The sequence below is a fragment of the Perca flavescens genome, chromosome 14 (assembly GCF_004354835.1).
Source record: "Perca flavescens isolate YP-PL-M2 chromosome 14, PFLA_1.0, whole genome shotgun sequence".
In the NCBI taxonomy this organism is placed as follows: domain Eukaryota; kingdom Metazoa; phylum Chordata; class Actinopteri; order Perciformes; family Percidae; genus Perca; species Perca flavescens.
In genome coordinates this window covers 20,680,325-20,708,243 of record NC_041344.1, presented here as the reverse complement: position 1 = coordinate 20,708,243, position 27,919 = coordinate 20,680,325, and the positions used below count along the sequence as shown (strand labels likewise).

Sequence of the window (27,919 nt, the reverse complement as noted above, 5' to 3'; positions counted from 1 at the left end):
AATATTTGGGTGAAATTCAAGCACATGCACAAGACAGATGCATAATGCAACCGCTTTAGGGTATTCACGACGCAAACCTCAAGTTAATCCTGAATTTGAATATGTAAATTCTACTGGCTGAGGCCCACGTGGGATTGGATGGGATGATTTTCCGGGAGCAGGTCGGTGAGCCCTCTGTCTGCACTGTCTGTCACCCTGGGGTATCCATGGGGAGATCCACAAAAACCTGTCAGAGCTCAGTTAGCCAGCACTGAGCTCAGTCTGCATATAAGCCTCATTCCCTGAGCACACACCTAAACCCTCAGGATTACCAACATTAATATAAAAAATGGTCAATCCTGAACGCCACATAAACCAGGCAATCAAGAGGGCTGATGGTCATCTTGTTCAAAGTACTTCAAGGCAGGTGTGAGTGTGAAGGAAAAGAGGATGACATGAGTCTGGTATGGCACAAAACTTAATCTCCTCCAAATCTGTCCAGCTCTGTCAGGATGTTGGTTTTTGCCAAAAGTAATGTCAACAGACTGCACTCAGAAAGTAAGATGTTGTGAATGTTGAGGAGTACTGCTGTGTGGGTGATTCCAATATCAATATATCAACATCAACATCAACATAGATGAGCAGCTCTAGTGGTGCTCAGGGTTAATGGAAACTTTGAACATCAACAGAGAAGAAGAAGAAGAAGAAGATTTATTTATTTATATTAGGACAATGCACATTAATCAACATTTCTGTAAATGCGCCAGTGTTAGCCAGTCGGCTAATTTTCAACTGTAGTCCTAGTTGCAGTTCCTTAATATTAGAAAAATTAATTTAGCTAGAGGCAATTATGTCAAGGAATTGAGCATTAGGTTTGGAATTGTAAAGTATGAATGAAACAGCTGATGCCAGCACTCGTTTTTATTATTTGTTGCCCCATCAGCAATGTCCCCCTGTTCCCAGATCTCTGATTGATGACTTTGGTGACCCAAATGTTTTTTGAAGCCATAAAGGTGATGGCCAAGACTATGAAAATTAGGTCCAAGTTGTAAACTGGAATTATTCTTTAAAGTCCCTTCTTCAAGCCTAGCTATGAGTAGAAAGACAGACTACAGGGGAATAGACACATTAGCATTCATTGTGGTGTGTGCACCATACAGCTTATATGTTATATACGTGTACTATAGAATATATCACTAGTATATAATATGTATTTCTATCTCCCCCTCTCTGCACACACACACACACACACACACACACACACACTGTCAGTATGGGAGCAAAGCAAAGACTGTGTGTAAATGCCGTTAAAAGAAAAGCTGTCATGGTCACGCCTTCACTCTGACTTCTCCCTGATCTGTGGGCCATGGCTTTCCTCTGAGAAATGAGAAACAGGAAAAGCCAAGAGGAGCATGCTGGGCCTAATGATAACCCACCGATTGAAATGGAAGGTACAGTATACAGATTGTATTACTAAAAGCAATGCAGAGGAGCTGTTGACAAATTGGTGGGTGAAATATTGGTTTATATGGTTATGGTGGCTGTAAAACACATTTTCCACAGAAGACGGATAACGTGAGCATGGTCTACTTTTCTTTGTATGATGAATTGCTTTAATTATTTTGCCATCAAGTAAAATGAAAATACTGTAATCATTTCCGGGTCACTAATCGACTCAGCTTCAAGTGTAAAAGTGAAAAAGTGTCATCTTTCCTGCAATGTGATAATGTTTGATCTTTCTTTTAATGTAGTGGAAGTTGTAGACAACCATGTCAGCCATTCACATCATGTTGTATCCTTGAATAAATCGTGTTAAATACACTATACTACAAAGTAAAAGAGAACGTTAGCGACCTTTTGCAGAGACATTATAGTATGTTGTGCTCCATTCTGTCAGTATTAGTGTTACCTAAAGGGCAAAATGTGATTCCAGCACGTAGCTCAAAATTCTTGTCGCATCTTTAACTCCTGATGTCAGAATTAATATGTACAATGTTAATGTAATTTAAACGTGCATTAATGGTGAGTCTGTCTGCTGCCACCTTAAAGGTCAACATGTTTCTTCATCACACACAGCGGATTGCTTGTCTGCATTATGATGAATAAGGTCAACCCCTATTGTATAATCTCTTCACAATACAAACATGTATTTTGAAGTATTTGCATATTGTGAGGCCATGACTAAACCACAAACACAATAAGATTTGTGAGATACTGTAGCTGATGAAATACAGAGAATCTCTCATGTGTTATATATCTCACTGCTCAAAAGGCATCACTGTTTGCAGTGTTGTGAAAGGAAAGACACGAGTGGACGAGACCCATGAAATTACGTGGAATAATCTATTCTTTTTTTTGTTTACCAGTATAAATATTCAGCCGACAGTATTAGTGTGATTTACACTCTTCTACTATGACTTCATTCATGGCTCACTTATTAGGCATAGTGGATATGAGTCATTTGTTACAACAATGGGAAATGATATGCAAGAGTATTAAAATCCAATGAATATTCTGTGTTTCCCAAACTAGCCTCAGGGCTCTGATGGTTTTAGTTTCTAGAAGGGAAAGGCCATTAAACAAATACATAAGAAAGGAGGAAATACAAGGAAACAGTGTGACTGATGCAAAACAACAGAAACAATCGTACCAGTGCAGAGCCACAGTGCCATCAGTTTCAAACCTGCAGCTCCAGACCTGCCCAGACTAAGATATGTTATCCTTAAATGGCCTCTCAATGAAAATGTCACTAGTCATCACGGCAAGCATTGCATTAGAAGGTCATCAGCCCAGGACTGAGATCAAGAAAAAAACAATATGCACAGAAAGTTACTCTTGCTGCAATCTAACTGACCCGAAACATCTTTTTCATCAAAATCACATCAGAGCTCCCCTGTGGAAAAATGAACATTCACCTCTTTGAAATGAGATGTCTATGATACGCCATCCCCTTTTTTAAACTGTGTGGAAACCAGTAATTTACACCAAAACATAAGTCCAGCGGAGAAAACAAATCAATACCAATTCCTCAAAGACCGCAGTATTGACTTTGTGTTTTCTGTGAGGGTATATCCAAGAATACCATAACGCGTTGCTGTTATGATGTGTATTATTACATGATGTGAAGTAGGACAAAAGGGTTGATTCATCACATGACTGAGACGGCGGTGTTGTTTTGACAAAAAAAGATATCTGGAAGCAGAAGATTGTTATAATGTTTATATAATTTTCATTCAATTTCAAATCAATCTTACAGAATCTTATCAGTTTTATTTTTTCTCAGTATACAGAGCTGCCCTGAAATATCTATCCATCCTATTAAACTTTCCCTATTCTATTTACGCAAACTTTGAATTGACAGCCCGCGCCTCTGTTGGGCTCTAGTGTTTCCCGAAAGGTTTTCCTGCCCTGCTCATGTTTATGACCAGTCACAACATTTGTTTCCGCTCAAGCACAGCTAGTCAAGCAACAAATTAGCAGCGACTGGTGGAACAAGATTCTCAGGGGGCCGCTGTGAAAGTTCATGCAGTGGAGTCTGACATCCAATTAGCTGCTTCAATCCTTAATACCAGTCAATATGAAAGGAAAATACTGGGATTATGCTCAATAAATACTGAGATAACTATGTTTATTGAATACTGAGAGGTTTGAATAAATAAATGATACCTTTGATGCATTCTGCAAGATATCTGAAACTATTTCCTAACACTAAAAAGCCCATATTCGCGATAGGACCGATGCAATTTTATTATGGTCTATAGCAAACGGAACAATTTTGTTACCATTATCAATCTGCACAATGCAACTAAATGGCATACTCATTTTGAACCACATGTCATGAACATTTCTGAACTCCTTCCCAGGGACAATAAGGTTTGTTTGGTGACAGGGCTAAATCAATACGAACGAATTAATGAAAAGCTCTGTGAATACGCCATGCTGTCATTATGAGAGAGCAAATGGGTTTGCCTAAACCATGCACAGCTCCCTGGTTACAGTTTTCGATTTTCTGCTCTTTCAGAGGGAGACTCTGATATTAAAAGGTTTTCATGTGTGTATGTGGGTTCCAGTTAGCCTGACACCCTAAATGTGTTTTCTACCCTGACAGTTAATGTCTTCTCTTTTCTGTAAGATAAGTTCATTTTATTTTTGCTCTTGTTTATTTACTTGTTAAGAGAGTTAAACAAAATGAGCATGTGACAATTTAAATGACAAAAGAGCCAAGTACAGCTGACGGCTAAAGGGCCTTTCAGACTAAAGGTGGTAACAACACCGCTGCGCTCTGAAACCCATTTCAGATTTTAATAAACTATGATCAGTTAAAAGTATTTTAAAATAACTGTTTCCTTACGGGTAAATATTTTTGTTTCGATATCAGCCTGCTACATAGTCATGTTCCTGAACGGAGTGTGCATATGTCCATGATTAGTTACGAGCTGAAGGGACGGAGGAAGTACAGTGTGTCTGTGGCTGTCAACAATAAATATAATTTTTAGGAATAAACCTGCCTCCTGCATTAACTGTCCAAAGCTGAATAGGGTAGGCATATGCTGCTCTGTTTAACGTGGGACATAATGGTGGTACTTAGCGAGCCTAATATTTTCTGTAGTTGTACATTGTGTTAAAAGTTTGAGAACCACTGATATAGAAAACTATAGCCTATACCCTTAGTGAGTAGTGCGTGATTTTGGACACAACCCTAAAATCTCTCTGTGGGGCTTGTGTGTGCATTTAAAAGAAATATTAGCAAAATACACCAAGAAATGCATCAAAACGTTTAAAAAAAAGATTTTTTCTTTTTATGGTGCAAAATGCTAAATCAGTATTTCAAAGTTCAAAATTTCAAAAATAAGTGATTATCAAAGACTGTCCCATGCCTGAGTAAATATAAAACATTTTTTATAGATGATGAGCTTTGATTTTAAAAAAAGCAGCTTTTCACCGAGCTCTACAACCATAACATTTCATCAGCATCTTTTCTGGTTCTCACATCAACTTTTACTCTCCCCCTCCACTGTCACATCTTGTCTTGTCAATATCATGCACAGTACATATTCTAATAGGCTCTGCCAGCAATTGTTCCCAGTTACATGTATGAATAGACATTATTGAAGTCTGTGTTAATGCATATCTGCAGAGAGTGAGGGAATGCAGGCCATGTGGGTCAGTAATAGTGATTTCTATGAGCTTGGCTAATGAATTTTGGCAGAGGGGCAAAAACACAGGAGCAAAGAGCGCTTGGTCTTTTATGTGAAAGGGTAACTGGGCCACAGCATCACAGGAGGGGTACAATCCTGCTGGGCACCTAATGTGTCGCACAGGGACAGTGAGAGCAGCACAGTCGGGTAGGTCATGAATGAAGTTTTCGAGGGTGGGAGGGTGAGGAAATCTCTGCAAGAAAAGGCGGCACACAAGGGTTGATTAATCAAATTTTGTCCAAGGTTTATCGGACATAAAAAAAATTGGCATGTGACAATTTACTTAATTTTGCTATTAACTTGATGGATGTGATGTGAACGACATGGTTTATCGTAGGAAACTGACTTTATTTGTGAGTTATAGTTTGGCTCATTTTTAATAGGGACATCTATATGTAACCAGTAGGCCAAGTCATCTGTGTGTTTAAAGACAGCATACGTGTGGATAGTTGTCCACTCGATGAAAAGTAGGTTCAGCTTGATCACATACGGTAGTTGATGACAAGTGAGTGAATAGTTTTATAATAAAAACAGTGAGTGATCAAAGTTATGAGTCCTTCACAGTTCAACCTGATCAGCAGGCTCCACCTAAAGAAGAAGGCTGATGGCTTGTAACCACACAGGAAGCCACATTAATTACTCTGACAGTGTCCTGCTCTTGGCTGAGTAAAGCCTCATTAGGATGGACAGCAGTGCTGCTGGAAGGTAACACTGTTATTCTACTTCTTCTTCCTACTCATATTCTGACGAATGGTGACGACTCTTAAAACCGCTGCTGCAGAGAGATTTTAAAGGGTGGATAGGATGTATAGATTATGTATTTTATTCATGGCACTGTAAGAATTAAGTAGGTAATAATAACAGAGTCCATTGTTTGTGTATTTATTATGTTAGAATCATTTTTGGTGCATCCTACAGTTCCAACACCAATTACGGATTTTCAATATAGTGCACTTGAGCCTTAAAGGAACACGCCGACTCATTGGGAATTTAGCTTATTCACCGTAACCCCCAGAGTTAGACAAGTCGATACATACCCTTCTCATCTCTGTGCGTGCTGTAACGGTGTCTGATGGCTCCAGCGGCATCAGGCCAGCACAGAACATGCAGGTGACTGTTTCCAGCAATCCTACTGCTCCGAATAAGTGACAAAATAACGCCAACATGTTCCTATTTACATGTTGTGATTTATAGAGTCTGGCGTGTACAAAAACAACGTAACATGAGACACAGCCGTCTTCTAACTGTAAACAAACCGGGAACTATATTCTCAGGCGGAAGAATATAGTACTTGGGCGGAGTGATATGCTCGCAGCAAGCCTGTCTGAGAATATAGTTCCAGGTTTGTTTACTGTTAGAAGATGGCTGTGTCTCATGTTACCTTGTTTTTTGTACACGCTGTGACTCTACAAATCACAACATGTAAATAGGAACATGTTGGCGTTATTTTGTCACTTTTGTCACAATTGGGAGCAGTAGGCTAGTTGGAACCAGTTACCTGCAGGATCTGTGCTAGGCTAAGCTAATGCTGGAGCTGTCAGGCAGCGTTACAGCACGCACGGAGATGAGAAGGGTATGTATCGACTTGTCTTACTCTGGGGGTTACGGTGAATAAGCTAAATTCCCAATAAGTCGGCGTGTTCCTTTAACATAATTTGAAAAGACAATGCTTAAATATTTGTATTTGCTTCAGTTGTTAAGTTACAAGATACTGAGAGGTGATCAATGATAAGCCCACTTTCAGCAATTATCATATAAAAACCCAAACAAGACATAAAGCATGAAATAAATACAGACATCATTTAAAACATTCACAGCATTCTTCTTGGAATAGTTACACACAAAATGTAATGCTATATCAAAAAGTGTAACCCCGCCCCCCTTTTGACAGTAAATCAATCCGCGCTCTCGGCAGGTCTTGTCAAGGTAAACTAATAGAAAGGACTGAAGAGGGGGAGCCTTAAAACTTTGGAGGAAAGCTCTTTTGACAATCACAAATCACATAATCAGTACATGACTGCACAAACCTACAAAACAGATCTCACTGCTCATTAACAACGCCTGAGACTGAACTCCAAAATAAGGTCTTTCACAAAGGCTTTAAAAACTCCTCCGCAGATATGACAAATGGCAAACAAACAAATACTGCTAGTGCAGATATACTCTATGTTAATGCTAACTACAGCAATTTATATCATTTTCAGAATCATCATTATATTAGATTTATGTAATTCATAGACAAAACAAACAGAACAAAGAAGCAGAGCATCCAATTAGGCACAACAAAGACCCAGAAGTGAAATAACATACTGCGAACAAATGGGCTGGATAGCTTCGGCGTTGTATCAGATTTCACAGCCCATTTGGTGAAAACTGATGGAATGCCACAAACAGCCACATGGTCAAGATACACTTCACATTACATTGTTAAGATAGCTGTAGTGGTTTATCTGAAACTCATCATTATGAACATTAAAGGGACTGAAATTGTTGTTGTTGCAGACAATTTGCAGAATAACTTCATAAGCGGCATGTTTGTTAAATGAAAATGTCAGGGCATGCATTATGGTACATCTGCTGTAAGCATAGAGTAACTGCAGCATGCTTGAGAGTGCAAGGGTTAGTAGTTATGTTAATCAGAATATCATGAATGACGTGTTTTTGACCACATACATTAACAGATACGTAGCATTTGGCTAGCTTTGAAATTGCTGTTTACACTAGCTCTATTTCTGTATTTGCTGTATAGCTCGTTAAACACATCACATCATGTACGCTCTAAACTGAAAATGAAGACATTCTATGCTGAGCTCCAGAGTGGGAGTTCTTCTGTTGGAGTGTCCATCTCTGTGGGGCTGGTTGATGCGTTCAGGGACCGCTCCATTCATCAACCTATCTCTTGGGTCTGTCAATGTCATCTATGGCCGCCAGGAGTTTCTGACGAGCCTTCTTGTTTATATGTGAACCCAGACAAACGTTCACCAAGTTGGCTAGCTGCTTCATGGAGTACTCCTGCACAAAAACCACAAAGAGTGAGTCAGCAAAAAAGACACGGAGGAAAACAAAACAACTACTTAAATGAAACTTTGTATTTAGTGTTGCATAGACGCTAACACTACAATCGTCCATCAACCAGCTTGGCTGTCTCACCCTGTGGTTCTTGATGAACTGCTCCATGTCATTCTCCGTCAGGTAGTAGGCCTTGATGTAGGTCTCAACAAACTCTTTATCGGGGATGGGTCGCAGGTCGGTCAGCTTCTCCAGCTTCATAAGGAACTGTTGAAAGTCCAGCTGCATCAGGGCCCGGCCCTCGTTGCTGCATTTCTTCACATTAGCATAGCTAGAGGACAAAACAGCGGAGGGGAAAGAGGAGATTAGCTTTGCCTGAAGAATTCAGGTGCTTGATGGTGTTTTAAGCCCCCCAACATCGACTTCACGGCAGCGCTGCGACCGTCGACTTCAAGACACATAACCCTAACCATTGCCTAATCCTAGTGCCTTCCAGGCAGCTCTGTCTAGAAAACAACGTTGGTGGCTTAAAACACCAAACAACTATTCAGGTAGAGGTAAGCATAGTCTATATCCTTGACGCTCCACTTCCGGGATTGCTCCATGGCCGCAGGAAATTCTACCAGATGCATGTCTTTTTGCCAATGTCAGTTACCTTCCGCTTTCTTTGTGTTGGAATTTTAAACTCCGGTGGATTTATGAGGACTATGGTTAACTGCTCCTCAGATCTCTGAAGGGTAAGTCCAGACAGCTAGCTAGACTATCTGTCCAATCTGAGTTTTCCCTCGCATGACTATTTTACAGCGGCTCACAGCTGAGCTTAGTGCCGCCCATGACAAATGTGATTGGTTTAAAGAAATGCCAATAAACCAGAGCACATTTTTCTCCCATCCCGGAATGCTGTGTAGACTAGCCAGACCCTCCTCTGCTCCACAGCGTGTGGATGGTCTGGCAAAGCGAGACTAAGGTAGGCACTGACTGGAAACCAAGTACGTTCTGTGTCATTTTTCTTTTGATTCATCAAAGTAATTTGTGTCTGACCTGAGGGGAATTGTTAATATTTTCCACCCTTAAACATCCAACTTATGCCTTGCTAGCCAGCCAAATATGTCAGCAAACTTGTGTTTCTATGTATGTTAAGGAGAAAGTCATGTTGCAATGCTTTTAAATTATTTTACTTTTGATCCCTACTGCGAATGTTATGCATTAGGTCTGTAATGTAGCATAGATAGAGCACTAATACTTTAATGCATAAAACCTTGTTTGTGTTACAGTTCATGTCATTTAATATTTTTTTGTCCTCTCATGTGTTGGATTGAATCTGTGCTTTTAGGTTTGGTTGTCTTCTTTTTCGAATATTTGGACAAAACTGTTGTGTGTATATTTATGACAGAATCAACTGAAAGTCAGATAAAAGGTTACAAATAATTAAAAGGATCATTATAACAGAAAGGTTGTACACCAGTTGTTAAATCATCCATTTAAAGACATGTAACTGCAGTGTGAATGTACTGAAAGGGCATACATGAGGCACTTTTGTGGCGTGTGTGTGTTTGTGTGTGTGCCTGTGTCTGCATGTGTCCTATATTAAATATGAAGTCATGTTATTCCACACAGCTGTCTGTGCCGTGTCAGTAAAAGTCTGTGTGGGCTAGAGTACACATATATTTCAGTGTGTGTCTTTCTGTTAGTGTTTCAGGTGTTTGACAGCGGGTACTGTTGTCCACTGGCAGGTCAGTATCTAGGACATCTACAGTACATTAACACACCACACAGAGAGGTCTGCTCTCTCCCAGTCTCACACTTCAGCTGTTCTCTCTTCTGTTTCCAATTTCTCTCACTCTCTGCCTGAGTGTACGAGCTTGGGCTCAGAATGCTAACAGAGCCATTTCTGCGAGTCCAAGGGGAGACGAATGCTGGACAGAGAAAATGAATAACAGGCTGGAGCAAGTTGGAGTACAAACAAACAAATATGACCACTCCGCCTTGGTGTGCCAAAGGGTTGGGAGATATGTGCATGTGGAGGGAGTGTACTGGGAGAAGCAAGCAGACGGCAGAAGTCTGCAAAAGCAGCTTCAATTTGCAGTTGTAATGGGCGATTTGTTGATTGGAATGGGTTCAAAAGTTCTGTTACGCAATGAGAAGAAAAGTGCTCACCAAATGTGTTGGGAGGTAAACATGTTCCTGTTTCTCAGTGGGCGAGAGCAAACCTTTCACTGATGTTTAATGTCCAATGTTCTCTCTCCTTCTTTAAAGACTTTGCAACCACTAAACAATTTAACTTCATTTTCCTGCAGCTGCCATTACAACCCCAAATACACTTTCACTGTAACCTGAACAAATTAGCAACTCAGAATGACTTTGACTTCAACATCAGCCATCTTGTTCCCAATGAAATGTGTGTAACCTCATGATAATTGTCAGCTGTTAGCGATTCGCATTGTCACCATTCAGCCGGTCTGACTCAGTGTTGCTGTGCATCCAGTCAGAGGGGATTTATCACACCTTCAATCTAAAATCCTACTTCGCACATTCACTCTCTCACACACACACACACACACACACACACACACACACACACACACACACACACACACACACACACACACACACACACACACACACACACACACACACACACACACACACACACACACACACACACACACACGGAGTAAAGCGACGGTGTAGATGCAAATGCTGAGCGAAAACACTGACGTCCTGTCACCTGTCACAACCCATATGTCTCGCTTACAAGGCAGAAAGTGGTGAAATACATTACAAGGGATGTGTCAAGAGTGTTTTACAGTTTGTGTGAGTGGCATGTGCCATGCAATTCCCCGAGGGAGAGATGTGACTGGCAAAGAGGGTTGCCAGCATGAGGAGAGAAGGAGGTGGCAGGCAATGACTCACAAATGCTGTTTGGTAAGTGTACATTCTTAGGGACTCTATTTACAACTGTAACCGGAGAGTAAAAAGACATTTTCAAGCAAAAAAGGCTGTCATAACAGGACAAGACAATAGACTTAAAATTCCCCCATGGTTGTAAGGGACAAAAACCACTATGGGTCTGCATTGTATTTAGCTCGGTCACATTAATGTTCTGAATAATTCATTAGGCTAAAATGTGGATTGAGCAATCATGTTTTGTGCAGTTCAGTATCCATCCAACTTGAAAATCACTATGTTGCTTCTTTAATTGCAACTGAGATTTCCTGAATAAATATTTAATACACAAACACCTTACTGCTGACTGAGGCTTTTACTATACTGACACTCTATCAATAGTTGTTATATTAAAGGTCCCATGGCATGAAAATTTCACTTTGAGGTTTTTTAACATTAATATGAGTTCCCCCAGCCTGCCTATGGTCCCCCAGTGGCTAGAAATGGTGATAGGTGTAAACCGAGCCCTGGGTATCCTGCTCTGCCTTTGAGAAAATGAAAGCTCAGATGGGCTGATCTGGAATCTTCTCCTTATGAGGTCATAAGGAGCAAGGTTACCTCCCCTTACTCTGCTTTGCCCGCCCAGAGAATTTGGCCCGCCCATTAAAAAGAGAGAGATATCATGGCTTGCAAACAAGCAAAGTGGCAACTGGTCAAGGCCACACCCCCACCCTCCACCTTGCCCCCCCCGCTCTCCTCCTCAGTAACATTTAAAACTACAGACACAGAAATGGCACATCCTAAGGAAAGCTCATTGTGGGATTGGCTCGTAGTGGCTGTAATTCTGCACCAAGGCTGAATTTCGGGAAAGAGACTTCAGATACAGTATTAGGGGACCACGAAGGTCTATATAAAAGCATCCAAAAAGCAGCATGTCATAAGACCTTTAACGGGTCATTTTAACAGGTTATAAAGACTCGATCCAATCGCAGAGCTGCTTGTGAGTCTATTGCCTTTTTTTAAATCAGATATTAAACATGATATTGAAGTACATTTGGAGCTTCTTAAAAACTTTTTTCTTCAAAAGAGACAACCTTTTACAAATGTACAGTTCAAGGACTGTGAGTCACTGTTTGACACAGAAGAAAAGTATTATGCACAATATAAAACTGTGTTTTTCTACAGAGTTATTACAATAATTCATAGTGACAAAAAAAAGAAGCAGCTTTGGCTACAACTAAACCAGAATGACGCCAGACTGCAGAGGTGTTTAGTCACTTTCTTACCCTTCTACTAGAGTCCTGTTGGCTAGGCGGATGCAGTGCTCCCACAGGACGTTGGACACAGGCAGCGGGATGCGCACATGTCTGGAAACTTCCTCCAGCAGCTTGTTGAATTGCTCAAACTCCTGGGAAGGTAGAGGAGAAAGCACAGGTAAACACATTTAAGAGTTAAATAGAGTAGAATTTAAAAAAAGAGCGGAAATAAATTATGTTCAAGAGAGGGATTTCTTTAATTGGATACCATATGTAAAACTTCTGCTATGTAATCAGACATATTAAACTTGTATTATAAAGACATGTCCATAATATCTAAAGGAAAAAAAATGGATTAGCTTGTGCAAGGTATATTAAACAACCACAAACCTTTGTACTATATACCACTTATAAAGGAAACAAGCCACTATGGGGCCAATGCAACTTTGGTTTCCCAGCTGGAAGACATAAACTAAATAAAAGTTTTTATGAACAACAATATACATGTATTTCCACTGACTCGGTCTCAGCTACTCTGTGCTACTGGATGACATCCAGCACCAGCTCCCCCAAACCTAACTTGGAAAAGTTGAACAGCGTTATAAAACTACCTCATGCTGTGAATTGCACAACTCCATTATTTATTTTGCAAAGAATAAACTGCATACGGGGTTTGTATCAATCTCTTTTTATAAATAAAGCCATTTTTTAAACATTTACCATACAGTTCATACTCTAAATAGTGGTATAAGTGCATCAAATAAATCAAGGGTAAATGTTTTTTTCCCCAGCCTACAGTATGTCTGGGTTATTGTACCGCAACTCTACTTTAACAGAGTTAATTCAAAGATTTTGCAGTCTGGACTGCACTGACTCTCTGAAGTACTGAGCACACGGGAGCACGAAGTATGAATCCAACAAGCCAGAAGCCATGTGTTAAAACAAATCATTTTTGAGCTACTGAGCACTGCACTCAAGTTTCGGAACATTCTAACTGGACTCATTCATTAACTTTTTGATGTGCATGCAGGCTCTTACAGTCATCCTTTGTGCTCTTTTAATTTACATATTTTAATACACACTTGAGATGACATTTAAGACTTGTAGTTACATCTCTTCTGAACATACAACACAGAAATGACAAAATATTATTTCCGTGCCCCTGCACATAAAAAGGACACAATGAGTTGTTGTTACAACTGGCCTCCAAATTGTTCTTTCTTTTATGTTTTTACACAAAGAAAAAAAAGAGGAAATATCTCGGAGGAAGGTGCAGGCTGCAGGACACAAAGAGGTACAGGAAAGGGTTTTAGCTATGCTGTGTACTCACTGAACTCTGAAATGTTCAATTATGGATGATATTGTACAATTATGATATTATGTTGCTGTTTACGGGGAACAAATTGCAGTACATAAGGACTGTCCATAAATATGATGGATGTGTCTCAGGAGAAGTATGTGGTTTTCTAGTGTGTGTTTGCAAATATATGCCTGCCGGTTTTAATTCAAACTGTGTCATATTAAAAAATTATGCTGACTTTTAAGGCACACGCAGCATCCATAAATTTTGCAGCCAAAAATGAAATGTTATTCATTCACAAAAAGTCCCACAATAGTTTCTGACTTAAGCAGTTTGTCAATAAAGTCATTCTGAGGCTGCTGCATTTCCTTGCCACTTTATATGCAAATCAATGCTATTGTTGAATGCTAGTGATCAACCTGAATTCATGAATTAAATATTCTCCTGCGTGCAGTACAACAAAATGTAGCACACTCTTTTCAATCAGTGCACATAACAAAGTCCACATGGATTATGAATGTCTGACAAGTAGGCAGAGATGGCTATTAGTGCCTGATGAGGAAAAGTACATGCTGGATGTAATGTACAACATGTCAGTCTATCAGCTGGACCATTTTGACATGACAAACCAGGCCACTGAGACAGAGATTTTCCCCTCAGGCAATATAGCTCATAGGATTAAACAGACTTAACTGCAGAGCTGCCAGAGCCAGACACAGATCCATAAGCCAATCAGCTTTTAACTGTGACTGAATGTGTATATATTCATGATTTCAACAGTAATTTAATTGTCAACTTTCTAAGACATGCTGATGCATATATATATATATATATATATATATATATATATATATATATATATATATATATACACACATACATATATATATATATATACACATACACATACACAGTACAGGCCAAAAGTTTGGACACACCTTCTCATTCAATGTGTTCCTTTATTTTCATGACTATTTACATTGTAGATTCTCACTGAAGGCATCAAAACTATGAACACATATGGAATTATGTACTTAACAAAAAAGTGTGAAATAACTGAAAACATGTCTTATATTTTAGATTCTTCAAAGTAGCCACCCTTTGCTTTTTTTGATAACTCTGCAAACCCTTGGTGTTCTCTCAATGAGCTTCATGAGGTAGTCACCTGAAATGGTTTTCACTTCACAGGTGTGCTTTGTCAGGGTTAATTAGTGGATTGTTTTCCCTTATTAATAAAAAAGCAAAGGGTGGCTACTTTGAAGAATCTAAAATATAAGACATGTTTTCAGTTATTTCACACTTTTTTGTTAAGTACATAATTCCATATGTGTTCATTCATAGTTTTGATGCCTTGAGTGACAATCTACAATGTAAATAGTCATGAAAATAAAAGGAAACGCATTTGAATGAGAAGGTGTGTCCAAACTTTTGGCTTGTACTATATATATATATATATATATATATATATATATATATATATATATATATATATATATATATATATATATATATATATATATATATATATGGATTTGTCTGGTCTGTTCAGGATTTCACATCCCCTTCAGAGCGCTCCGTCTTTGAACATCAGAGGTGAGAAAACTAGTGCTGTGTGTCCTTACACCCCATGTAAAATTTATAATGGGATGAGTGGCCCGCATGCATAAAGACACACATTTAGTGGAAAACTTCCCAGTCTAAAAATACATCAGGGACCGGTGAGCTCAAAATGTCTTTAACAAAGCTGAAACTTCGGGAGCGATCTGCATTCAACTCTCAACAGCTTACTCACCCTGCACTAAATAATTTACCCCATTCCAACTAATTAATATTAAAGACCCCCAAATGAATTTAAACTCATGAGGGACGACAAGGAACTTAAGAGTTCTTGACTTGAAGTGGAATAAATCCCAATACTTTATGTTTATGACAAAAATGATGTTAAAAAGATAAACCCAGATTGTATTTCTCTCAAGTACAACAAAAACACTATGTGAGGGAAATTCCCGCTAGATAAAAGGAAATCTATTACAGCTGCCCTTTGTGTGTTCTACTTTTTGTTATTGTGGGTAGTGCATGGCTTTGACAGGGCTGCAGTGGACAGTATTTGTTTGGAGAAAAAGCTATATATTATTTTATTTAGAATTATTTTAACATAGATACCATCAGTCTAAGTATCAGCATTTATATTTTAACATTTAACATGTATATGATATTCCTATATTTTTTAGATCTAACCTACATTATAGCACACCACATGTCACACCAACAGTCACCTACATGTTTCTTATGCAACATTACCTTTAACAGGACGTCCACATATACATTATGCTGTGACATTATCTCCCTAATGTCCCATTTGACTCCGGCCATTAGGAGCAACATTTGCTCGTAGTCGATGGCCTTGGCCGCAACAATCCAGTATATTGGTTTCCGAAGTTCACTGGTGGTTGACACCGTCTGAGAGAAGGAATGATGAATACATGTATGTGAGTTATATTCAACATGTTTTTGAGTGTTATATACGCAGCAAACACCTCATGAGGCAGACATGAAGTAAACGTCTCTTCGATTTTGGTTACATTCAAGTCATCATTTGCACAATATTTCCAAGAGTAAAGTCATAGCACAGGACATTCAATTGATGTTTGGGGAGAATAGACCTGTCTGTGTACCTGAACATTTTAAATGTCAAGTGGACAAAAAAAAAAAAAAAAAAAGAAAAGACCGGCATGGTTATGGGTGACAGATCATTTTCTCTTTTGTTGATGAAGAACAGCACTGAATGCTGGGTTGCAGTTACAAGGTAATTTGTCTCTACAGAGAAATAGGCTTCTAAAGTAAACAAAAAAGGCAGAGTGATGGACTCACAGCCACTGTCAGATGTTTGGTACAACCCCACCTGTAGCTGACAGTGATGACATAATATACAGTTTCATTAATTACACAGACTTCTGAAAGCAGGTATACCTGGGAATAAAACTGTTGCAGGAAGGGCTTCTTGGCTGCAGGCATCATTGTGTCCAGGTGGGACTGGAGGGATTCAAACTGTTCCGCCAGAAACACACTGAGAAAAAAACAGAAAAAGCCATTTATTTTTGGCACAGTGGTGGGATAGTAAGTTCTGAAAAATATTCTGGCGTGGCACATAACTAAAACAAAATTACCATGGGTTGTTTTTGTATTCCTCAAGAGTGACAATTCTATTAACTAAAGCTAATATTACTTTTGCTAAAATTTTGAATTGAAGCAACCAGAAATTTGAGACAGAACTTTAGAGGTTACCTCTGTTAAAAGGATAACGTGAAAATAGATAGCAGATGTTCCACTTCCCCAAAGGGTTTTCTTTCAATATAATTTCTTCTTGCACCGTTAAAACATCTACACCATTCTCTATTGTTGCAGAAATGTAATTTCTCCCCGTGATCATTACGGGTTAATGTCATGGATAATCTAATTATAAATCAAGGACCCTCTGTATGTGTCTGTGTGTGTCATCTTTTCTTCTTTTTTTTTTTTTTTTAAACAATGAACTGTGAAACTGAAATGACCCGCAAGGGCAAAAGACGTCACACGCAGCCTGATGTTGTACAAGCCTCTGTACAGCTACATCTGTAGCGGGTTTATTGACTGCGGTTCACCAGCTCTGACTGCAGTTCACGTTTTGCTGCTACCAACGTTACGTGATTGCTGGATACAGTATACCAACTCCCAGACTACAGTGTTGTCGCAACATAAATTATAATCTAGCCTCAACTCTGCACTTTGGGAAAACTACCTGATTTCCAGTCCTACCCCACAAAACAAAGTATCATTTATGTCCAACATATCAGGTTTTTTTTATACAATGAATCAGAGATGGGGACTCGAGTCTGAGACTCTGACTCAAATCACACTTAAGTCGCACAAACAGCTGACTTCAGACTTGACTTGCGAATAGCATATATCGTCACAGGTAACAAGCCAACCATCGCAAAGTGTTGTGCTAATGCTGGGAACAGGAAAATTGTATCTTTTATAGTTGTATCCATATGATGTGACAGATTTAGATTACTATTTCACCAGGTTGTTGTTAAATAGCAATACAGAAAGTATCAATTCTCACATTTGCACCATGGTTGGTGTATTAACTTTCAATATAGATGTTTCCCTCAAACTTTGAACAGTGAAACATGTAATGTATGATGAGGTTGGGCTTTACAGACAGTTAGTAACACAGACAAACATGTATTCTTTGGTGCAGATACCAAAATGTTGAAAAATACAGGAAATTGAAACAGAGTTCTTAATTTGTGTTTCTTCAGATTGCATTGCAGTAAACCCCATAAAGTTCCTCCTACAACTGATTTTGATACTGTACTGTATGGATGGTAGCTACAGGACATGCTCTGAATTCATAAGATTTAACAATACAGTGTTAGGGACAGATCAGATGGCCAGAGACATGAGACTTGACTTGGACTCATGGAAAAGACTTGACTTGAACTTGCCCCTCAAAGACTTGAGACTTTACTTGGACTTGAGCTCAAAGACTTGAGACTCGACTTGGACTTCCAAAAAATGACTTGTGAACATCTCTGCAATGACTGGATTTCTATAGGGGAAGTAGCAGAAAAGTAAATACAGGGCAAAACAAAATCAATGTGGAAAGAACTAATACCCCTGTTCCACTGTGACTGAATAAAGACCTGTTGAGTGGCGCTGATCTGTGGCTCTGATGTTTTACCGTACACTAAATAAAAACAAAAGGGAGCAGGTTTGAGTTCAGGGCTAAGTCCAGAGTTTAACAAGCCTGACTACTGCAGTACGGCGCAGCTCACTTACCTTGAACACTTAAGAAGAAAACTCGAGACTTGAGCCCCATGAGCGGCCTCCTCACACTGTGCTGCCTCTTGAACCCAATTTTGCTTTGAACTCAGCAACCAAGTGAACAGCAATGTCATACTCAGAGTCATGTACCTTCCATCTACCTTCCTGTTCCGTAAGGGACCGTTCGGTAAGTATGGAATGGACCACCGGAGGAAAATAGGGGAGGGTCATGTCTTTTTATTCTTTGTTGAGGGGAGGGTCACCCAAAATGTTATGTCTAGTTTCACACAACTTTTGTATTCATGAAACAGCAACATTTCAAAATGGTTTGTTTGGAGCATATTTATCCATGTAGCTCTCAGTCTCGGCCCCCGCTACCAGATGGGCTTGACCCATGAGTTTGCTGGGAGGCATAGGGAGCACTGCATTGTTTAAAGAAATGAGTGGAATAATTATGTCTGGCATGACATGATATTTTATAAATATTTAAAATAATACAAAACAACTAAATGGTGGTAGGTAATATATCTGATTTCATATACTGCTTTAGTAAAAAAAAAAACAATATTAGCCTACCTGGCTGTTGATGGGAGCAGCAGGACGTAAAAAGCGAAAATTACTCTTGCATTATGTCTGCAAATCTTGCCGTGCCAATGTTTCAATAAAGGTTTAATAAATACCATGTATATACATTTGATGTCCGCTTACTAATTGAATGCACGTTTTGTGTAGATTTGAACTTGTATACGTTTTATTCCACTTTGTATAAACGGCGAAGTGGAGAGGCTTCATTCACCTGTTTGGAGCTGGCTGGTGAATGTGACGCGCGTAGGACGTTTTTGTGGATCTACCAATTGCTGTGGATTTTTGTGTCTGTTACAGTCTATGTAAAATATACAATGACTAGCCTACTGACAAGTCCACATCAACCAGTTTGTGTGTTGAATTTTTTACCCAGAGTGCTTTGGTGAATGGTCTCAATGTTTTCTTTTATTTCATGTGAATACTAGTTAACTAGATGAGTTACTTAGTATTTGAAGTAATGCAGTAATTAGAAGTGTGCATTTAGTTTCCATGCTTATTGTGTTTCCACAACAATGTTAGTGAGTAAATCTACTGAAATGGCCACCATAACAGAGGAGTGTGATGTATAAGATGAGAATGCAGAGGTTAAATCACGTATGTCATGGCTGCAAAAAATCAAAGGGCGTCTGCACATCTTTACCAAGTGTTAACCAGTACAGAAGATATCAATAAATTGATGGGGAGGGTCATGCCTCTTTTTGCAATTATTTTAGAGGGTCATAGAACACTTTTCACTGGCGAAAGGAGGGTCAAGACTATTTTAACTAAAGGTCCCAGAACTCCTCTGGTGGCCCTTTATATAAATAACAAACATTCCCTAATCAGCTGATAAACAATCTGAGCGATATTTTTAAGAATACTTAAAGCTTTAGTGTGTAACTTTTTTATATTAATGAACGTCCGTTACATTCAAGCCATTGCCAAATGAGTTGCTAAGCTAAGCTAGCAAAGCTAATTAAGACTATCAGCTCCACACAACTCTCTCAATATGGCTGTGTTCAGAGGATTGCCCGCAGAAACTCGAGTAAAGATAATCACCTCTTCTGAAGAGTCCATCATGTTTTTTTAGTCCTCCGTGTCCTCCATGAGCTACTAGCAACTGCGTGGAGGGGTGGAGGCTGTGCACGATCACGTAAGGCTTGTATCATGTGGACGCACCGACAGTTTTGTTGTCATTACATAGAATTCCTCATGGGGGCTACAGAAAGTATGCACTATAGCTTTAAAGCTGCAGTGGGTAGAATAAAAAAAAAAAAGGCGGGATTTCAAGTAGTGAGACCTCTTCCTACAGCTCTCCCTCTCCGCTCTTTGTCGGACAGGCAATGCAGGCTTAGAACAGGCAATAGGAACACTGTCTCTCTGAATAACCTGTGATTGGCCAAAGTCTCCTGTCACGGGCTAGATTTTCTGAAGCCTGAATGCAGAGCCAAGAGGAGGTGCACAAGTCTGGTTTTCTCTCAGACCACTTGAATTACAATATGCTGAAAGATTATTGCTGCATGACGCCAAAAATAAAGTTCCCACCTGGCTTTAAAGGGTGGGATATATGATTTTAAAAGTTCTGGCTTAACTTTAATCCTTCAGCTGCTCATTTTCTCCACATTTCTCTCTTCACTTTTGATGACATGAAACATTTTCGGAGCTGTTCTCATCACATGGAAAAGGCCTCTAAATGAGTCTGCTAAGTCAGTATTTTTTCTTAAACAATCTTCTCCTTTTAAACCATCTGTTTTTCAGGAAAGATTGGTAAAAACAGAAAAGCATGAGCCTTAGGTAAGGTTTACAATTACTGCATGGTAACCCCAACAGCAATCTTGATATTAAAAAGCAATAATTAAGTGTTGTCTAGTTAACGCTAAATCTGAAAGAGCTACATAAAAACACAGCCAGCAGAGTGGACATTTATTCTTTTTATGGAACAGAGGAAATTACATTAAGGTTAGCTGGAACAGCTTGTGTTTACCTCGGCAACATGGTGCAGTCTGGAAAAGAAAAAAGCACACCCTGCAGTTCACACTTATCTGATCACACTTGTATAAATACGACAACTGAACAACAGCTAGAAGGGCGAACAACAGGAAGAGAGGCACCTTACAGAGCTCTTATCTTTAATTTCTGCTCAGAGGTCATGTCGCTCACAATACACACTTAGGCTATCTGCCTTTTCTAAAAACTATTCAGAAATAAAAAAACATTGCATGCTGTTCTGCCCAGAATAAGTCTGACTTCCTCTCCCCAGGGCATCTTTTCCTTTCAAACTTAACCCAAGAAATAGCTTCACCTCTGCACTTTAGCTCTTTTACTTTCATTATTCTTCTAAGCTTGTTGGCTGCCTCGGATATAAGAAAAACCTTGTGTGACAGAGTGTTAGCCTATTCAGCATTTTTGCAGCGCTGTCATCTGGGCCTTTGGTTTACAGACTTTCATTATAAAGCACTTGTACACTGCCGACTTCTCAGGGTCCAAGAGTTGTCACAGACAATAGTTTAACCTAATTATGTATGAGAGCACTTTTGTGTTTTGTGTGCGTTTTGTGTGTGTGTGTGTGTGTGTGTAAAGAACAAAGAGGGTGAATAACGACATACAGTAAGCGGAGCACAAGGGGGGTTTAAAGGGTTTAACACAAGTAGTAAAGTATAGGGAGTAAGCTATAAATTCTAACTAGGGGTAAAATAAGTCTCTGTCTCTTTTTCTATTTCAACAACCTTGTTTTCAATTAAAGAGGCTTTATTGACACACAAGCACACACTGCAGGTAGTGCAACTCTTTGATGGCCAGGCATGTGTGATACTGCCTAATTAAATTATGACCGCCTTGAGGCGAGGCAGCGAGCAGGAATCGGCCTCTTTAACTTGATAATAGAAAATGTTTTAAAGAACATAGCTGCCAAGTTACATCACACTGTCACGACACGCAATTGATGACATGAAATCTTTCTTCTGACAAGAAATTTTCTCCCCCATAATAGAGGATTTAAGACCAATAATGCTGTGTGCTGTCTTAAGGTGTAATTACATTGCATACTTATAATTACTTCAATCATTGCATGGTTTATGTTTACTTGAGTGTTGTGTAGAGAGTACTTACAGAGACTCAGTGGCCACCACCCTCTGTGCTAGCCCATAAAGAGTCCCACTGTTAGTGAGGACCACCATTTGACTGAGATGGGGGCTGGGCACCTTCTCCTTTTTGTCCTCTGCTGTGCCGTGGACTCCAGCATTTTCCCCCACTGCCTCCTGGGAGACACACAGGTGGACAGGCAAGTGAACATGCAGAGTCAAAAATGCATATTCATTATATTCTTGCCATTTCAGTTTTCAGAGACACTTTATAACTTGTGAGGCACGAAATTGTTCACCTTTTTTTTCCAAATTGCGTGGGTTGCTTGCACCCTGTTATACTACGCTTGAAAGAATGTTATGAAAAATATTATGTTTAATATTACTGAGAAATATGTTCAATTATTTCTAACCATAAGTGTTAATCTGTTAGAGTTTCTGCGTAGGTGCAGCTGTGGAAAAGCCCGCTGTTACTTTAACAGTTAACCTGACATAAAAGATGTTTTACTTACAAAAATGAAGACAAAATGTAGATGTGTGCTGGTAGGTAAGCATAATCTGAAATTCAATCAACCTTGTGGAACTCTGTTACATCCAAAGCACACACACTCTAAAATTCTGCTGACCAAACACTCCTCAACAGCAAGCATTTAATCTTCCTTTTGATATATTCCACTACACCTCTCCATCCAACAACCCCTTTTATCCCTTCATTTCAAAAACAATTGAAATAGAAACGGAAAGATTTCAACCTAAATCCCTTTCCATCAATCACAATAAGCTATATCTGCATACAAAGCCAGTGAGATTCCATACAAAAGGGCAGGTCATATTATTTTCTATAAAGGGATGATGAAGAACATTGGCATGTAGAGCTTTATACCCTGCAGCTGCAAAGCCCCCTGAAACAGCCTCTGGGAGACCAATAGCAATCCCAGGTAATAAATGAACGGGAGCTATTGGTGCTATACCTTATGAAACACTTACATACTGTACTTCTTTGCAATGTGGATGACCAGTGGACCAACTTTTATTACAGACTGCACCAAGTACAGACACATTATTACATAATGTACAAATAAATGCTTATGTAATTTCTATTAATCTGAAAAAATCACAGACTATAACATGAAAACTTGTGTGGTAACAGGCCTACATGTCACTAGTTCTTCATCAATGAAAACTAGAAAGAAAGCAGAAAGTAGGCAAAATATCTGTGCTGAAGACAAAGCAGTGCTGTTAAACAGGCAGTGGTGTTCACAGCTCTAAGAAGATGACGTCTTATGTTCCTCTACGGCAATCTATTCACTAAAATAAGATATATAAACAGCCCATCATACAGAAAAAAAATGCACAGTGTGCAGTTACGCCAATGGTGTATATGGTGAATATGTGAAAACTGCAAACTTTCCACAACCTCAGTTATCTCTCTGCATGTATTCAAACCATTATCAGTCTGAAATAAAATATTATCTCATTCGGAAGACTAACACTTGAATTATATTACCTCTACAGCTAAGGGAATCTAATGGCTTCCCCATGGAGAATGCAATATATCTCCCCCGAGAGCAACTTTGCAAATATAAACGCTGTCACTAGTTAAAAGTCAGATAAGTGAATAAAATAAGACAGTAAATTAAATGAAACACTGATGGTAAAATCTAATATTACAAGCCTTAAATAAGTTAATTATGAATCCGTTACTCACAACATATTATTGTTAAGGATATTTTTTATGTTTTTAAACCAGAACTCACATTACAAGTTTTAAAACTTCTGACGTATATGCAACCAGAATTGAGAGGACAGGACAAAAAGTACATAGCGATCTTTAGTCCACGGCAGATTTTTTTTGTCCTTTGGCAAGATGCTGCAAAGCATTCACAGCATGACTCGTCTACACCAAAGCATTCACAGCATGACTCGTCTACACCAAAGCATTCACAGCATGACTCGTCTACACCAAAGCATTCAGACCTTGGCCTTTGTTCAGCTAAAACTGCTGAAAGTGTGGTTATTGTGAGCTTAGGACAAAGGGAGAACAACTAAAGCTCCAAATTAAAGATGCACTTTGTTGTTACTTATTTATTCAATCACTTAAGTGTACATATGTTTTATCATCATCATTTTTTTAAATGATTTGTGGCACATTTTCCATAACCTCTACGTCACAACAAAGTTCATGTAATTTCCTTGAGTCCTCCTGTCATACATATAGAAAGGTGATTAGTACACACTTTCAATTGCGACAAGTGACTTAACATTTTGGCGACGAATGCACTCCAGGGAAGGGAGCAAAAATGATGAGTTTTAATATGATTTGTATGTACATGTGTTTTGGTTTTGAACAAGTTACAACACCTATCTTTAGGTTTAAGAAATAATTGTGTGACATAGCCTTTTCTCCTCACACTCAATCTCTTCCCTTTTCTAACATTGCAGTGTGTTGCCTTTAATTATGCTGTATTATACGGACTTCTATCATTGGATTGCATCATGAAAGTCACACTGGTAGTTGTATATTCTCCTTTGAATTAACCAACTCAATTTAACTTTGGTTGCATTGGTCTGACATTACAGCAAAGTCTGGTATGGTCTATTTTTAATCTCTCCGTGTGAGGCTTGACCTTTCATTGAATGTGCCCCTCAAGCATAAACACTATATGCAAAAAAGTAAAGAAAAATGCTTCTGAAAGACTGTCGGGAAATGTAAGGTTTCTTTTCCAACTGCATAAAACTCTGTAGGGAATCTTCAGGTAAAAGCAAATGTTAGACTAAATACAAACGGTTTAAAAAAAAAAAGGAAAACCAAATAACATTTGATTTTATGCATCTAAATCCAATTCTGAAGCGAGAAACACATTTTAGAGGTGCTTAGGGTGACACTGAATGTGATACAGCATCTGCCTTGAGTGTCTACTTTACGTTGATTAGTTCATTAGATGCTTGATCTACTATAATTTTATGTTCAAAATGTCAAACATGATTTACTGGAATAGCATTATCATAATTTCCCCATTGTTGTTGCCCTTTGGTACCCCGAAATATCTACATTATTTTTTAGAGATAAACATGCTAATCTTGTCAGATGCTGAGACATCTAGCATCTTAATAATACAGTAGATACAAATACTTTCATACAATTTGAATGATTCTGTCTGTTAGGGTTAGAGATGTTGAGGTGAGGAATCTTATTTCTTCCCATTAATGAACTCCTACAAATGAGAGATTAATTTTGCTTAACCGTCTTTTTAATCCTGTGGCAATTATGAATCCCAGTTAACTTTGTGGTTGTTGGCAGACATGCATCAAAATGCAGCTGCTGGAATGCTCAGATTGATCAGAAAACAGGTAAAAATAGATTAATACTTCTAAAAAAATAAAATAGCTTCGACATCAACTCCTCAGTCATCATTACAGACCTACTGTGATCAACTGTAGCGCAACTTGTTTTTCACTTGATATCCTCAAAGACACGACTGCACAAACAATTATGGTTCCGCTTTTATGAAGACACTCGATCAAAATGACAAATGACTTCAGTGAGATAAAAGTAAACTAACTCCATACGTCTGCTTCCTTGCCAAGTCCGTGCAAAAGAACGCCATATTGGACAAATTAAGCACCAGTAATAGATTTTTCAAAGTCGTACAAGGACCTGAAAAACTGGGGATGAGGCAGACCTTTCCGTATAGCATGACTTACAGTGAAGAGGTCATACTTCATTTGATTTACACCCTGCAGCTGCTGAAGATATTTAGAATGAGTTTCTCTGCTGTCCCCATGAGATAAAATAGTGAAAATGCTGGTCTATTGTATTTGTTTGTGATTATTTTCAATATTTGCTACTGAACAATTTTTGGTATATGGCATGTGTGTGAAGTATCTATCAGTAGCTGTAGTGTGCAGTGTAGTACTGTATAAGAATAGTCTAATACACCACATAAAATACAATTCACAGGCAACGTTAGAGCTAAAACTATTAGTTGATTCAGCGATTCGTTTTTTTTAAACTAACTAGTAAAAAAATCCCAAACATATTCTTTGGTTTCCCCTTCTCAGAGGATTTGATGCATTTCATTGTTTTATATCCTAGTAAACCCAATATCTTTGGGTTTCAGATACCTTGGGCAAGTTGAGATTCCAGTCATTAGCATGTGAGAAAAAGTCTTAGCCTTACAGAGTCGATTTATTGTTAATAGTTTCCCGTTTTCACAAATGGACAAGGAAAATGAGGGAAAGAAATCAAAGTTTTGACAAAAGCAAAATTAACATGAATTGAATTAGTGGATGCGAGACGCTTCATTGAATCTATTATGACAACCATATGAATTATTTCCTCTGTGAAAAAACAATACGTAACGTGCATCCAAGCATGGTAAAACAGTTTTACAATGAAATACTCTCAATTTGCTTTTGTTGTATTTCCCAGAGCAGTCTCAAAGCCAGAGCCAATGACTAAGCACACACTTTTCACTCAGCAGATACTCACAAATCACACAACTTTTCAGAAAAAGTTTACAAATAGCTGGAGGCAGCTTCCTTTCCATACACCTGACATCAATTTGGCAGGTTAAAGGAAGGAAAATATGCTTGTTTTCATGTCTCACTATGAAGACATTCACCTCAGTGTGTTAGAATATTAGTGTTCTGAATAGCATGACATAAGCGCAAATATGTTATGTAAATGTAAGGAAACGGGCAGCCACACTAGATTATCCCCCATAAACAGGCCTTTATTTTGAAATATGAACAGTCAACTAAGACACAATGCTTCAGCTGATGAGGCTTTATTAATTCTGTGGTAGCAGCCATCTATTTAGTTACAAAAAGAACCAATTATGTGAGCTTGGAAATTATACTAAATAAACATCATATTCGGCAATTAAAGTAGGACTAAAGACTAAAAAGTGATGGCATGAAGTTACAGTCTCTGTATTCAATTTCATTTGGGGAAATTCTGAAAGACTGGCTAGTCTAAAGACCAACAGCCAGTTAAACAAGTGAGGCCAAAAGTAAATTTGAAGCCCTGCAGGTAATAAACAAGGTTGGCATCCCCTAAGGCAGATGTACTGCAGGGTACAATTTCTTCAACACTGGTACAGAGGCACAGAAAGCAGTGCAGCGATAAAAGAACCTGAATTACTGATACACAAGAACAAAGCAGGGGGACCACTAAAACCTGCTAAGTGGTGCTTGAAAAATGTTTATTAGAGCATATTCTTTAAAAAAAAAAAAAAATTGGTTGCAATTCTATCCACATTCTGCTCTAAAAAAAAAAAAAAAAAAAAAAAAAAAAAAAAGTGTAGAAGAGATAGTATTCAATATGCTTTCTTTAAACAAGCTCCATTAAATAAACCTACTGTATGGGAGCAGACTGACATTTAATTAGTGAATGTTAAGTATTTTAATCTAACAGTTTGGGAGTAATCAACACAGTTATGTAAATTATTTAATCAGGACGGAGGTAGTAGGAGGTCTTCACTGATGACACAATAATTAAGATTTCCCCTGAGGCAAATCTGCCCTAATCTAAATTGTTTGTTCGAGACAAAAGTAATGACAGAAAATATATCAGCAATATTTCACACTGCTATGCTTTGCAATGATGCCTCAATGACGGCACATAAAATTTAGCTGCACAAAAAATAGCATACGTAAAGGTGCAGATTTATTAGATGTTGAATATTAATAAGATTATGTGTTACTTTTAGTGATATAATACAATATTATACACTGCATTCATTTTCAAATTTACTTTTCTGAATTACTGTAACATTTTAGTTTTTAAGCTATACTAGCCTGACTGCTATGCTAGCCATTAGCCCTTTGCTAACA

At 38.6% G+C, this 27,919-nt stretch overlaps 1 protein-coding gene across 1 annotated transcript in view; it reads right to left on the bottom strand.

The window, feature by feature from the left end:
* Positions 1–6,843: 6,843 nt before the first annotated feature.
* Positions 6,844–27,919, bottom strand: part of vps50 (VPS50 subunit of EARP/GARPII complex) — a 111,428-nt gene continuing 90,352 nt past the window's right edge. The window contains 6 exon segments of the mRNA XM_028597519.1: positions 6,844–8,189; positions 8,328–8,517; positions 12,359–12,480; positions 15,930–16,088; positions 16,599–16,695; positions 22,110–22,258. Coding sequence (XP_028453320.1) covers positions 8,070–8,189; positions 8,328–8,517; positions 12,359–12,480; positions 15,930–16,088; positions 16,599–16,695; positions 22,110–22,258 — 837 coding nt within the window. The 3' untranslated portion in view covers positions 6,844–8,069.